General features: G+C 37.1%; 1 protein-coding gene across 1 annotated transcript in view; it reads right to left on the reverse strand.

Annotated features, from left to right (window-relative positions):
* The window catches only part of magixb (MAGI family member, X-linked b), a gene marked incomplete at its 5' end in the record, with an annotated part of 128,246 nt that extends 114,566 nt beyond the window's left edge, over nucleotides 1-13,680 (reverse strand). The window contains one exon of the mRNA XM_079826257.1: nucleotides 13,598-13,680. Within this exon, the coding sequence (XP_079682383.1) occupies nucleotides 13,598-13,680 (83 nt within the window). The remainder of the gene's footprint in view (nucleotides 1-13,597) is intronic.
* Nucleotides 13,681-14,438: the final 758 nt, after the last annotated feature.

Raw genomic sequence — 14,438 nt, forward strand, 5'->3', positions numbered from 1 at the left:
CTGAAGCTAAGAAGAAGAAAATAGAAAAATATCCATATTTAAAACCTTATAAAGTAAAATATCTAGCTTACGCCAGAACACCATCTGTATTTAACTTACGAAGAAAGTGTAACACCTCTAGCAGTTCAAAACACTTACGCTACATCCTACGTCATACATCACGTCAGTTGCGCTTTTTTCGTATGTTGAATACGGAAGGCGTTCATGTTAGAATGAAATAATATTAAAGGAACACACCACTATTTTTGAAAATAGTCCCCTGGAGTTAAAAATTCTGAGTTTTACCGTTTTTGAATCCATTCAGTCAATCTCCGAGTCTGGCGGTAGCACTTTTAGCATAGCTTAGCATAGATCATTGAATCTGATTAGACCGTTAGCATCTCGCTCCAAAAAATGAAGTTCCGATATTTTTCCTATTTAAAACTTGACTCTTCTGTAGTTACATCGTATACTAAGACGGACAGAAAATGAAAAGTTGCGATTTTCTAGGCCGAAATGGCTAGGAACTAGGGCTGGGTAAAAAATATCGACTTCTCAATTTTAATCGATTCTCACTTTTACAAAACAATATCGATTCTTAAATCCCAAGAATCCCTGTTTTCAGTTAATGAATGAAATAAACATTGTCGCACACCTCCCATCCAATAAATCGCTATAATCTTTGTGCTTTATTACTATTGATATCTTTGAAGTCTCAGATTTCAAATTACGTCTATTTTTTACGAAATTCAAAAGCATAAATACCGCTTTGGCGCGAGATTGCTCTGCCGCAGCTCAGCTCAAGAGAACCGGCAGCGCAGAGCAAACATGAACTGCTTCTCTTCCGCCTTAATACCAGTTACAACGCGAAGTAAACATTAATAAGCATCTGAAAGTGTGTTAAAAGATACAGGATAACTTACTGAAATCTGTATCATGTCACATGGAATAGCTCAAGTTTCAACCGCGGAAAGACGTAAGTAAAATGGCTAATAAGTAGCCTAAACAATGTCATGTAACGTCACATTTACCCCAGAAAAACCATATCCAGTGTCCATAAACTCGTTAGTAAGCTTTAATCAGCTAGAAAAAATAACTCTAGAGAGGAGCATTTTGATAATTATATGTTCATTACATATCAACACATTACATATTCATTGTCATTTTTAATGTTCTTCAATTTAATGCATGTATGTAGCCTATGAATAAATCTGGCAAGTTTTTATGATAGCCAAATGTTTATATTTCAAAAAACGAATTGGAGTATACATATGATTATGTAATTGTAAAGTTTATATTATAACTTTATTATTATTTTATAAAAAAAAACATAATTTAGTGTAATTTAAGTGCTTGTATACAAATCAGTAAATTTTTTACCTTCAATATTAGTAGGCTAATGTAACCGACTCCCATAGTTTACAACATAGTTCAGAGATTTGTTTTTTGTTTTTTTGATTTGCTCCCTGTGCAAGCAGGTTGTCACATTGGTTATGTTGACGGAAGTTAGCCTATTTTCAGAGTGAGATGCAAATGGTCTAATCAGATTCAATGATCTATGCTAAGCTATCCTAAAAGTGCTACCGCCAGACCCGGACATCGGCTGATTTGAAAACGGTAAAACCTAAAAACGGTAAAAACAGTTGACTGTTTAACTTTAGGGGTGTTGGAAAATGAGCCTATTTTCAAAAAAAGTGGTGTGTTCCTTTAATATAAAGCTTTTGATTTTAATAATGAATTAGTAAATGTTGAATATAACGAAGATTAATACATTTTGGAAGTATTTTTTTTTGCTAATTCCTGTTAACTCATGTTAACTAAAATATATTGCTCATTGTTATTTTAGGTTAGATATTGTATTAATATTAACAACTGAGACATTATTGTAAAGTGTAACTATTATTTGATGTCATGAGTTGTTATGTGGTGTTTTGTTTTTGCATGGTTAACACTGTGCCCTGTCTAACCATGTTTAACCTTTTGTTTTAAATTTAAAGGTCATTAATGAAAAACAAAGTAATTTCTCTGACCTTCTATTTACCACCTGTATTATTATGGTTATATATTTTGGTATAAACATTATAGGTAAGGTCAATGTTGATCCGCAAATCGTGGAGCCCCCACCTACAAACTGCAGTCTCAACAGAGATGTGCCTAAATTATGAAAGTGCAGAGAAGAGTGTAAACAAAATGACTCAATTACAAGAGTGTCTAATTGAATTCCACAGTCAATCAATCAAAAAATGGGCAATGAACATTTGAAAGTGAGAGACAAAGAGAAACAAGACAGTGACTGAGACAGAATACAGATGCATTATATGAAAGCACCAAAGGATTGAATTATAAAGAACATAATATAATGTAGACACAACAGTAATAAAAATGTCCACCAAGAATGAAGACTATAGCTGTCATTAACAGCAGCAACAAACCACAGGTAAAACAGTGTGTTATCTGCCGCATGACATCTATCCTAACAGAAATAAACAAGAGCTGTAAGGTGAATATTGCACCTGTAAGATCTGATTAATCTTATAAACATGCATTGACAGCATCTGCTCAACAATCTAGAACATTTATTCCAGTCAAAGCAGGAACAGCACCTTATTCGTATGAGAAACACCTTGCTCTAATAGGAATATCACTCACCAGGAAATACGCATCTGTGTTTGGGCGGACTGATTGTTATGCGGGGTTGGCGACAAAAGTGGGGAAAGACAAAGGAAACAAATCTTTGAATTATCACTGAGCATTTCACCTTGCAGGTTTTCTCCTTTACAAAGCTTATGAGGAATCAGTTTACTCAGCCATTCCACCTTGTTTGTTTTATCCTTGCTGTATTAGTGTTGTTAAGCATGAGAACACTCTGACTGCACAATGAAATGAATTACTTTCCTTCACAGAATCCTGAGGGACCAGCAGTCCAATAATGCTTTTATTGGTTTCTTGATATTACAGGGGTTCACCATTAATTATATATTTGAAAATCAGAAAATTTGATAGATGACTGCCCAAATACACATCAACTACGTTTACCCTTGTGAAAAAGAAATATGCTTTACCATACTTTTAAAAAGAGTACTTATTACGGATATAATGTACTTATGGAAAGAATATACTTAAGTGAGAACTGAAAATGTATAGTTAAAATGTATCTTAAATTAGCTGAACTTTAGAGTGCATGTTTGTACATATTTATGTGTAATTTCATATTACTTCTATTGTCTTAAAATACAATACCTTTAAATGTAATATCAAATAATGCAATACAGTTATTATAAATTATAATTAAGTACTTTACACCTTGAGTGCTTGAGTGTGTTACTCAACACAACAAAATAACTAAGTGTGCTTCTTTAAAGCTTGTTAAGAAACCGTTAAAGTGGTCTTAACACTAGCAGCTAACATCTTTTCTAGACTTTTGAGTACAAGAAATTTTAACTTATACAACCATGAGGCAAAACATTATGACCACTGACAGGTGAAGTGAATAACACTGATTATCTCATCACAGCACCTGTTAGTGGGCGGAATATATTAGGCAGCAAGTGAACATTTTGGATGAATCCGAAATCGCCCCCTATACCCTCACTGTAAAAAAAAAATCAGGTCTCCAATTGAACATTTTCTAGTGACCGATCACATCTAAATTTTTCAGTTGGCCAAATAGAATTTCTGTGAATTGATGCAATGCACCGCAATAACGAGTGTACAGCCGATGTACACACAGCAGCGGCTGTCCGAATTCACTCACTCGTTTTCATTAACTCCTTCAAGTGAACTGTATTAGGGGACTAAAGTAGGGAATAGTGATTGAGGGTTTAGGGGGCGATTTCGGATTCAGCCTTTGTCCTCAAAGTTGATGTGTTAGAGGCAGGAAAAATGGGCAAGCGTAAGGATTTGGGCGAGTTTGACAAGGGCCAAATTGTGATGGCTAGACGACCGGGTCAGAGCATTTCCAAAACTGCAGCTCTTGTGGGGTGTTCCCGGTCTGCAGTGGTCAGTATCTATCAAAAGTGGTCCATGGAAGGAACAGTGGTGAACCAGCGACAGGGTCATGGGCGGCCAAGGCTCATTGATGCATGTGGGGAGCGAAGGCTAGTCTGTGTGGTCCGTTCAAACTGTAGCTGGACCACAGAGCAATGGAAGAAGGTGGCTTGGTCTGATGAATCACGTTTTCTTTTCCATCACGTGGATGGTCGGGGGCGTGTGCGTCGTTTACCTGGGGAACACATGGTACCAGGATACACTATAGGAAGAAGGCAAGCCGGCGGAGGCAGTGTGATGCTTTGGGCAATGTTCTGCTGGGAAACCTTGGGTCCGCCATCCATGTGGATGTTACTTTGACACGTACCACCTTCCTAAGCATTGTTGCGAAACCATGTACACCCTTTCCTGGAAATAGTATTCCCTGGTGGCTGTGGCCGCTTTCAGGAGGTTAATGCGCCCTGTCACAAAGCAAAAATGGTTCAGGAAAGGTGTTGACTTGGCCTACAAATTCCTCAGATCTCAATCCAATCGAGCATCTGTGGGATGTGCTGAACAAACAAGCCTGATCCATGGAGAACTTACAGGACTTAAAGGATCTGCTGCTAACATCTCGGTGTCAGATACCACAGCACACCTTCAGGGGTCTAGTGGAGTCCATGCCTCGACGGGTCAGTGCTGTTTTGGCAGCAAAAGTGGGACCAACACAATATTAGGAAGGTGGTCAAAATGTTATGCCTGATCGGTGTATGTCGCCCTTAGGGGAAAGCGTACATTTAAGGGTTCATTCAGTTACCTTTTGACAGTGGCCTTAGATTTATACTGACACCTAATGGTATGTACTTGTAGCATCATCAGAAAAAAGTGTTTTCAGTTGACGATGCCTTTGTTGAAATGTAACAGTCTTATGCGTTTATAATAGTCCCTGTATTCAGTTACAATTACAGTTAAAATGATTTGTAATCAGCTTACAATCAGTTTGTAATCAGTTACATTCAAAAAGTATTTTGAAGCGACAATATAGATCCAGTTTTTATGCAGAGCCTGCCATTTAAAATAGCTTTGGACAAGATAAAATACCTCGGTGTGGTGGTCCCTAAGAATCGAAAGGATTTAGTTAAATAAAAAATTGTTTGCTTTACTATAACCTAAAGCAGGACATAGAAAGGTGGAGATCACTCCCCATATCAATGATCGGCCGCATTAATGCAATTAAAATTGTGATCCTTCCTAAATTTTTATATAAATCTGCCCTTTTTTTACCCAAATCATTCTTCAGAACTCTTGATTCAATTATTATGCCTTTCATCTGGGGTTTCAAAATCGCTTGTATATCCAAAACTCATGTGTATAAACCCAAACACATGGGGGGTTTGACTTTCGTCAATATTACTGGGCAGCAAACTGCAGAACAATAATGTATTGGCGGGATTCTTTTCTGGGGACTGTTCAAATAGATACCCTCTCTTGGCTAGCGACAGGACAAAGTGCCATCAACTCAGAGAGAATTGATCTTCCCTCTTCTCATTTCTTCAAATATCTTCAAGTCAGGAACTATGTTCGTATAAATATTACACATTTTGAAATGTTGCCTTCAGAATGTAAAATATTTGATTTATTTTCCAACTCTCCTAATGCTAAGGGCCTAATATCCTTATTTGTAAATGCTTTTAAAGATAATACAGATTTTTCTTCCCTTCATTTGAAAAATGCTTGGGACAGATGCCTTTTCTCTGTTTACTCTTGTTCTATAAATTCAAGACATTGACTTATTCAGTACAAGGTATTACATAGACTTCACTATTCTAAAATAAAGCTTAGCAAATTCTATCCCTCGGTCTCCCCTATATGTGATAAGTGTAATGCTGCCGAGGGTACCCTGGCACATCTTTTTTGGGGCTGTGCGCAAATTCAGAGTTTTTGGCTAGAAATTTTCAATTTTTTTGCCGAGGTCTATAACTGTGTTTTGCTTCCTGACCCAATGATAGCAATTCTTGGTTGGTCAGACTCATTGGAGTCTCTCAGTCCAAAGGTACGATTGCCTGTTCAATATGGTATGATTATAGCTAAGAAAGTTATTTTGCTTTCATGGAAGAAAAACACTAGGCCCCTCTTTTCCAACTGGCTAACTTCTACATTACATCTGGAAAGAATTAGATACTCCATTTCCGGGAATTCTGCAAAATTTGACAAAATGTGGGAACCAGTTTTTACTTTTTTGTCGAGCCAGAAGGACTAATTATTTATTTATTTATTTATTTAAGATCTGTAACAATCACTTTCTGCAATTGTGATTTATACTTTGTAGCAGAGGTTTGCTTTGTATATTGTCTCCTTTTTTAATTTTTTAATTTTCCATATTGCACAGATTTCTGTTGAAAGAAGGGTCTCGTTGTCTGTTGTTGTCTGTTTTTGATGTTTGAAAACCATAATAAAAATAATAGACTAAAAAGCATTTCGATTTCTGAATGGATTACTTAGATTTTTTTATCTTATCAAAACAATTTCACTTCACATCCAAATACATTGTATACAAAAGGCTAATGCACAGCTTTTCAAACCCTGGGTCACGACCCAGACTTAAAAAGGTTCTATATATGGGTTGTGTCAATTTTAAAAGAAAAAAAAGGGATGCTCTTAAAAAAAGTTTTAAAACCACTGGACTAATGCATTACTAGGAATAATAATTTAGGCTTTAGCGTAGTCTAATACTTTTAATAACCTGCATTTGAGCAGTTATGTCACCCCTTCACTGTCCTAACCTGTATTTGGCCACTCTGACCCTAATCTTACATCATTCTCCATGGAGAGACTTGCTGGAGGCCAGCCAGCCCATGCATCTTAAATTACAAAAGACCTCCAAACGTACCTGAGCATCCACACAGCCTATAGACTGCTGGCGTATGTCTGGATAGTAACACATCTCGCATCTAATCACTCTCAGACACGGGGTGCATTAAACTCTGTGATGCTCAATCCTGCCCAAATCTGGGCCACTGGTGTAGCCGACACACACAGACAGCCGTGACAGATTTAAAAATAAAAGATTAAATGTGAGTGGGCTGAAAAAACACACAGCAAACATTCCCAAACACAGCCTACGGACACACACACCCATGTTACACTTAAAACCCATGAAGCTCAATATACAATCAGGGTAGGAAATAAATGTGCTGCTATAAATTTAATAAGGGTACATAAAATCATGTACACTACCGTTTAAAAGTTTGTATCTGGAAAAAGTTAGGAAAAATGCTCACCAAGGCTGCATTTATTCAATAAAAAATACAGATAAAAACATGTATATTATGAAATATTACTGCAGTTCAAAATAACTGATTTGTATGCAATTTTGGTATTATTTATTCTTGTAATGACAAAGTCTTCAGTGTAACATGATCCTTCAGAAATCATTCTAATATGCTCATTTACTGCTCAAGAAACATTTATTATTATTATCAATGTTGAAAAAAGTTATGCTGTGTAATATTTTTTTTTCTTCTGGATTGTTGGATGAATATAAAGTTCAAAAGAACATCTTTTATTTTAAATGACCCAAAACATTCTTCTAACTATTGTCAGAACTACCTGCGATGGAAGGAATCTGCTGGAACATTGAAAATGATGGACTGGCCCCCTCAAAGTCCAAGGCCCCCTCAAAGTGTTGAAGTTCTCAGAGGAAATATATTGGCACTATGCCAGAGAGATGTGCTGCTGTAATTGCTGCAAAAGGTGGACATACCTAGCCTGGATGCCAGCCGAACTTAGCCCCGCCGAGCGAACTTAGCCCCGCCCACCACATTTGAGGTCGGGAAGTTCGGTCTGGACTTGTGTGTTGTTGCAACTACGCTCGAACCAGAGCTGTTTGGACCAATCAAATTGTCAGGCCGGGCTTATACGATGATGGACAGATGATCAACAGTAACGTAACCATCCACGTCACCAAAGAGCGCTTGGGTTGAATTCGTTCTAATCCTAAACGGAGAACTTGTTCATATATGCATTAACCTATTTCTCACAAAAATGATGATCGTGTTGGTAAGTACTCTGTGTATCCTTAAATTCTTTTTTCACAACACCGGCAAAGATCGTTTACACTCAACTTCTTCTTCTACTTCGTCCAGCGTGTGTGCAGTTGAGTTCTGTTGACAACTATGCATTGCTCTGATTGGTTGTAGGTCTATCCAATTGAGTGCATAGGCATTTTCTTTCCTGGTTCGGTTGAAACACGTCTCATAATCACAGCCCAATGGAGCAGTATCAGACTCATATTCAGACTAGAATTGAGTATGACGACGTCAGGCTAGGACATACCAAATATTAAAGTTAAAAGTGGATAAAAACAGTACGACTCACTTCATCTGATATTTGATAGTCAGAGCAACCATCTGCATGTTTCATGAACATTATAAAATGAAAACATGTTTTGGAGGCAAACAAGGTCAATATTTTCAGATCTGTCAGGTGTTCTAATAATTTTGGCCACCACTGTACATACTTTACACATCTTAGATCTTAATATTTTATATAAATATGTATAAACAGTGTAAAAACAGAGAATGTGCTGACTTAAAAAAAAAAAAAAAATCCATCCCAAAAAATGGATGGAAATATACAGCAAAGTACTTCAGAGATTTAGTCATAAATCAAAAGTGACAATCCAAAACAACATGCCTGAAAGCTTTTAATTGTGTTTTTTTACTTTGTCAAAAGTCTTTGTGAGAGATAGGACATAATTGCCTCTGCGTGATGTGCAAAGACCCAAAACAAAAGTATGACGGAGCGAAACGCATGCGCAGGTGTGGTGATTGTCTGTAAAGATAGAGCGAGGGAAAGACCAAAGATGTTGACATGATATAAGGGAGATGAAAAATGACCTAACCACGAAAAATCTTGGTATATCGTGATATGACAAAAGACTCTAGAGCTCTATTATGACAATGACATGATACTGGAGAAAGCAAAACCATCACAAATCATAAATCCTTAGTTGTGGTAGTAGTACTAGAAGGGCAAAAATAAGAAGTATGAGAGAAGGTTGAGTTTGTATAGAGAAAAGGTCAAAAGAGAGGGACAGAAAGAGACAGAAAATGAAACGGGAAGAAAGGCTTGGCCTCAGAGAGTCCCAGCATGCTCGGCTAGGTCACAGTGCAGTAACCCGAGTGGGAAGGATTGTGCTGAATCAGATGCCATCGCTGAAGGTGACCCTCCATCGCTCCCTTCTGCGCTCTCTCTCCCCACCAGCCTCCCTTTTTTCCTCTTTGGCCCCGCCTCCTCATCCTTTCTTCAATCCCTTTGCCCCTCTCGTTCTCCCTCCTCAACCATGTCTTCCATCCCTCGTTCTTCTCCTGCTCACTTGATATTGATCCCTGCAGCCCTCCCTCTCACCGCCTCTGTGCAGCCTACAGCTCAAGGCTGTGTGTGGTTTAATTGTAACAGTTTTACAGCGACACGCTTATTCCACCTGCTATCAATATCCATATAACGGGGACCGATCCATCACCATTCAGATTTATATTTGTGTTGTTCCAAGCATCAGACATGTCAAGGTCCATTTGGTCTGGATAACGAAGCAAGAGGAACTATGGTCCAGGTATTGACTCTTGGGTTAAATAGTGGGAAGATAAAGAACAATACAATCTCAACTGCGCCACACTTCACTGACCCATGTTAGGATTTAAGTGTTCAAACAGTTTGGTTCATTGATTGGTGTACTGTGATAGTTCTACTACACTTTTTTGCCCTTAGGGTACGTTTACACAACAATGATGTGCTAAATACGGAAAAGCTTTTCCTTTGCTTTTTTCATGTACAGATGACATTGTCAAAACAATCCCAGTTCACACGGATCCACGGAAACAACTACAAACTGCATGCTAGGCCAGTAGTTGGCGATGTCACTTTGTACTTTTGTCACTACGCCCATTTAGGCTGAACACGTAATACGCATGCGCACAATGTCACCGTTTTCATAAATTCGTATTTTTGTAGTTTACACAGAGACAATAAATGTAATCGTTTTCAAAAAACAGTTTTCAAAAGTTTAAATTTTTAAGCTTTTAGTTGAAACCAGTAGGTTTCTGAGGAGCATTTTTGAAGCCCAAAGTGGGCGGAGCTAGCCGTCACCAGCTTGGCGCCACTCCCAGATAACCAAAAATGGGCAAAGAGGCAGGATGTGGGTGGAGCTGAGGTGACGTGATGACTAACAGACAGCAGACAAACGGCAATCCACCTGTCACTCAAGTGGCCACGCCCTTAATTATGCAGAACTTTAAGGCTTAATATAATTTAAACGGATGAGTTATAAAAAAATTCACCCCCCTCACAGTTGTCATAAAGGGCAAAATTAGCCGTATAGACCAAAACCACTTTTTGTAACAGGCTGTAAACATATTTTTTTCTGCTGTAAAGTTGGGCATTTTATAATGGGGGAGATACAGATACAGACTCCCTTTTGGAGCCTGTCTCTAGCGGCCAGTCGATGAATTCCAGTTTAAGTCACTTCCATGTTGGCTTCAAGAGAGACCGGAGGTTGTCACTTGGTCTTGTGAATTACTTAATATGCTTAAAAGGACAGTGTGCTCGAAAATGTATAATTTGTTATCATTAGCCTACAACAAGCTTCTTCCCGGGTTGGTGACATCATAAACCCTTGCTATTAACATAAACACTGCCCCCGCGAACACGCAACAAAGTGGGCGAGGCCACGTCGCAGTCATTACGAAAGAGAGAGAGAGCTGTTGCAGAACTACAAACTACATTTGGCCATCTAACCAATCTAAGACCATTGCGTTTTTCTGAGGGATGGGCTTCATAGAAGCAGGAAGCAAACGAGCCGCTCAAAGGACAGTGGAGACAGCGGTGTGGAATAAAGGTAATATATAAGAAAAATACGGAGTTTTTAAAAAAAAAGAAGTATTAAGACATGTTATACTGCGCCCCATAAACACAACCAAGCCTAGAAAAAAAAACACGGAACCACCCCTTTAAATATATTTTTAATTTTAAAATGTATTTCTCTGGGTAAAAGACTGAAGACTTTAGATGCAAAAGCCTCTAAGTCTGTCTGACATTTTTCTTTAAAATAAGCATTTTTGTCAGGCTTCTATGTATAGGTTTCTACCTAAGTACCGGTACTTCGGAATGGGCTGAGACTGGGATTTAGTGGGTTTGAAGTGAAAGTATTTTATGAAATTTTTGACTGAAGTGGCTTTTAGAGGCTTTTGCATCTGAACTCTTCAGTATTTTTTATACAAATGTCATGACTTCATAAGACTTCATAAATATCATTAAGTTTTTTGAGAGTTGCACCTCATGACATTGCTAATCTTGTCATAAAAAGTTCAAATGATTTAATATTTTAAGAGACTGACCTTGACATACATTTATGATGTTCTGCCGAAGTCCTCTCTATAATATAACATAATTACATTTTTTTCTTTAGTTTTATTTATTTATTTTGTTCAGACCACATGACTTTGATTTAACTGAGTTGTATTACATTTTTTTCTTCTAATAACTAATAAAAGATAATGCCAATTTTAACAGCCCTTTGGTCACTGCATGCTTTTGTTGTATGGAAAAGAGCACCATGAAAAAATATCCCAAAAATATGGCAGAATTGTCATTGGATTAACTAAGTTTCCAGTGTGACATTTGCGAACGACCTTCATAATGTCTCAAATAATATGACTGATATTCCATTAGACATCTGAGACTGAACGAGATGACACAGATTAGCAGATTGCTTCTACACTGCAAACAGTGAGTCAATTGTCTTGCAGTGCTGTCCTACACAGCAAGGGTAAACTGCAGCATCCACACATATATTTCTCCTTCATCCACGCCTTCAACACATCACCTTGAATATGCATGAAGTGAGGTGTGGACTGTGCATACAATCACACAATTAACAACCGCGCACAATACATGCACTGCGCAGAGGATCAGAATCATCTCATTAGCAGACACTCAGCTATCAGATGAACTCAAACCAAGCAACATTCAGACAGCTTCAGTAAGATGATTATAAGTAATTGGCCGAAGTTGGATTGATAATTTAGCTGAAATAGAGAAGGTGAGGGGGAGGCTAGAGTTAGTACACACACAACCATATGTTCACACACACACACACACACACACACATACACACTGCCTGGAGTGTGAACCGAGTGTTTCTCAGGGGTTCGGGATGTTCGGGGAATATTGCAATTGTTGCTTTCTTCAGACTTCTCTCTCTTCCCGCCTGTCTCTTTCTCATATTAATGAATGATTCATAACTGTAGGATAACCTTGACTACTCCCTGAGCCTACAGCAATGCACTGTTGTGAAGTCTGGGTCACAACATTCATTATTTCAGAACCAGATGAGGACAGACACACCCAAACAGACACTGCAAGAACTCCAGCATCTCTCTGCCCCGTTTCTTTAGACGCATACACCAGTTACATATAAATTACTGTGATTTAAAGTTCTATAAACATATTCACACATACATGAGTTCAAGAGTCGTTCAAACCTGAGGAAATGCAAAAACGAGCATCGAGGTGATGGCATGATGAAACAAATAAACAAGCTAAATTAATTCTGCCATCTGGCAATCTGTGCATATCTGGATTCATCTTAATGATTAATCTTAAATATACAAAAAAAAAAAAAAAAACATTATATATATATATATATATATATATATATATATATATATATATATATATATATATATATATATATATATATATATATATATATATATATACTATATATTGATTATTTAATTAAATTTACATATAAATTAAATATACTAATAATAAATAATAAAATGAATTATATATATGTATATATATATACATACATATAAATTAAATATACTATATATATATATAATAGTAAACAAATGGTTTATTATACAAAGATGTTTATATATATATATATATATATATATATATATATATATATATATATATATATATATATATATATATATATATATATATATAGGCCTATATATATATCACTTTCAGTTTAAATCAAATTAATATGTTAATTATTAATTAATGTGTATGCTAAATTTTCATTCATTTGGAACAATAAATAATAATTTATTTATAATACTTTTTTATTATTTACAAACAAATAAATATTTTTGTATTTAAATTTAAATAAATTTAAATTATATATTAAGTCGGATCATAAGTCAACATTTCTCAAAGGACAAATTTGTACAAACAAAATGTGTTCATAAAGAAGTAATTAGATAAAACAAACTAAAAAAGGAACATTTGTCAAGGTGAAACTAAATTGACTTGGCATCCTAAATATTTAAAAATAAGCATAGATAGATAGATAGATAGATAGATAGATAGATAGATAGATAGATAGATAGATAGATAGATAGATAGATAGATAGATAGATAGATAGATAGATAGATAGATAGATAGATAGATAGATAGATAGATAGATAGATAGATAGATAGATAGATAGATAGAATGAAAATGAATCAGAACTACTAGCATAAGCTGTTGACAATCACAAACTCAACGTAGGCTATCTTTCTGTCTAGTGCCCTCCCACACCCACATTTACAGTCCAAACATTTAGACAGCACGGATATTTAGCAGAAAACACTCACCTGCACTGCCGCTGACACACACACATTCTTTTCAAACAAGTTAGCCGTTCAAAGATCATCCGTTTAAACGCGTCTATATACATTGATAAACTAGATTTGACCCCAACGGTCAAATTTCTCAAAATAATTCCTAAATGTTAAATATTCGGAAGGATGCTGCGAGATTTCTAACTTTATGCGACTTTCAAGCGGCTGTTTTCTACAGAGAACACACTGTCTGCACGCAGATGAGATGCGCGCGCCAGACGCGTATGTGGACAGTGTGTGTTCAGCTGGGAACGGGACCAGTGATGATCTGCGAGGAAAAAAAACCACAGGGTGAAAAAAAAAAAACCGCACATCGGATCGGACAGCACGTTTGCACTTGGTTGTAGACACTCCAAAACAACACACACTGTCATTGGATTGTGGCTTTTGGGCCAATGATAACTTGTGTCCCAAACAAACTGAATAGCTTTTTGGAAATTTCTTGGCATTAGCAGCACCATGAGGGATTTTCACACAGCAACACGTCCACTTAGAATCAATGGCATAGCCCAAATCTTACCTTCATAGTTGTCTTTCTCCTCATCATGTGTCCCGAGGCGGTTTAATCCGCGTAATTGTTTTGACTTTCTGAATAAATGCGCTGATCGCTTACATTGCAGCGGTTATGCTGAGTCTGGCTTCTCGCATCGCTTAATAAGCAGAACACGGCGACAGTATCGATTATGAGCTGGAGGACAGTGTCACGGATGTCCGTGAAGGCATGCTGCGGGCAGCGATGCGTGTCACCGGTCCAGATCGCATCCAGCGCACGCTTCGATAATATTCCCAGGCGCGGGCAAAAAGGAAAGAACAC

Source organism: Gobio gobio (assembly GCF_949357685.1).
Source record: "Gobio gobio genome assembly, chromosome: 10".
Lineage (NCBI taxonomy): Eukaryota > Metazoa > Chordata > Actinopteri > Cypriniformes > Gobionidae > Gobio > Gobio gobio.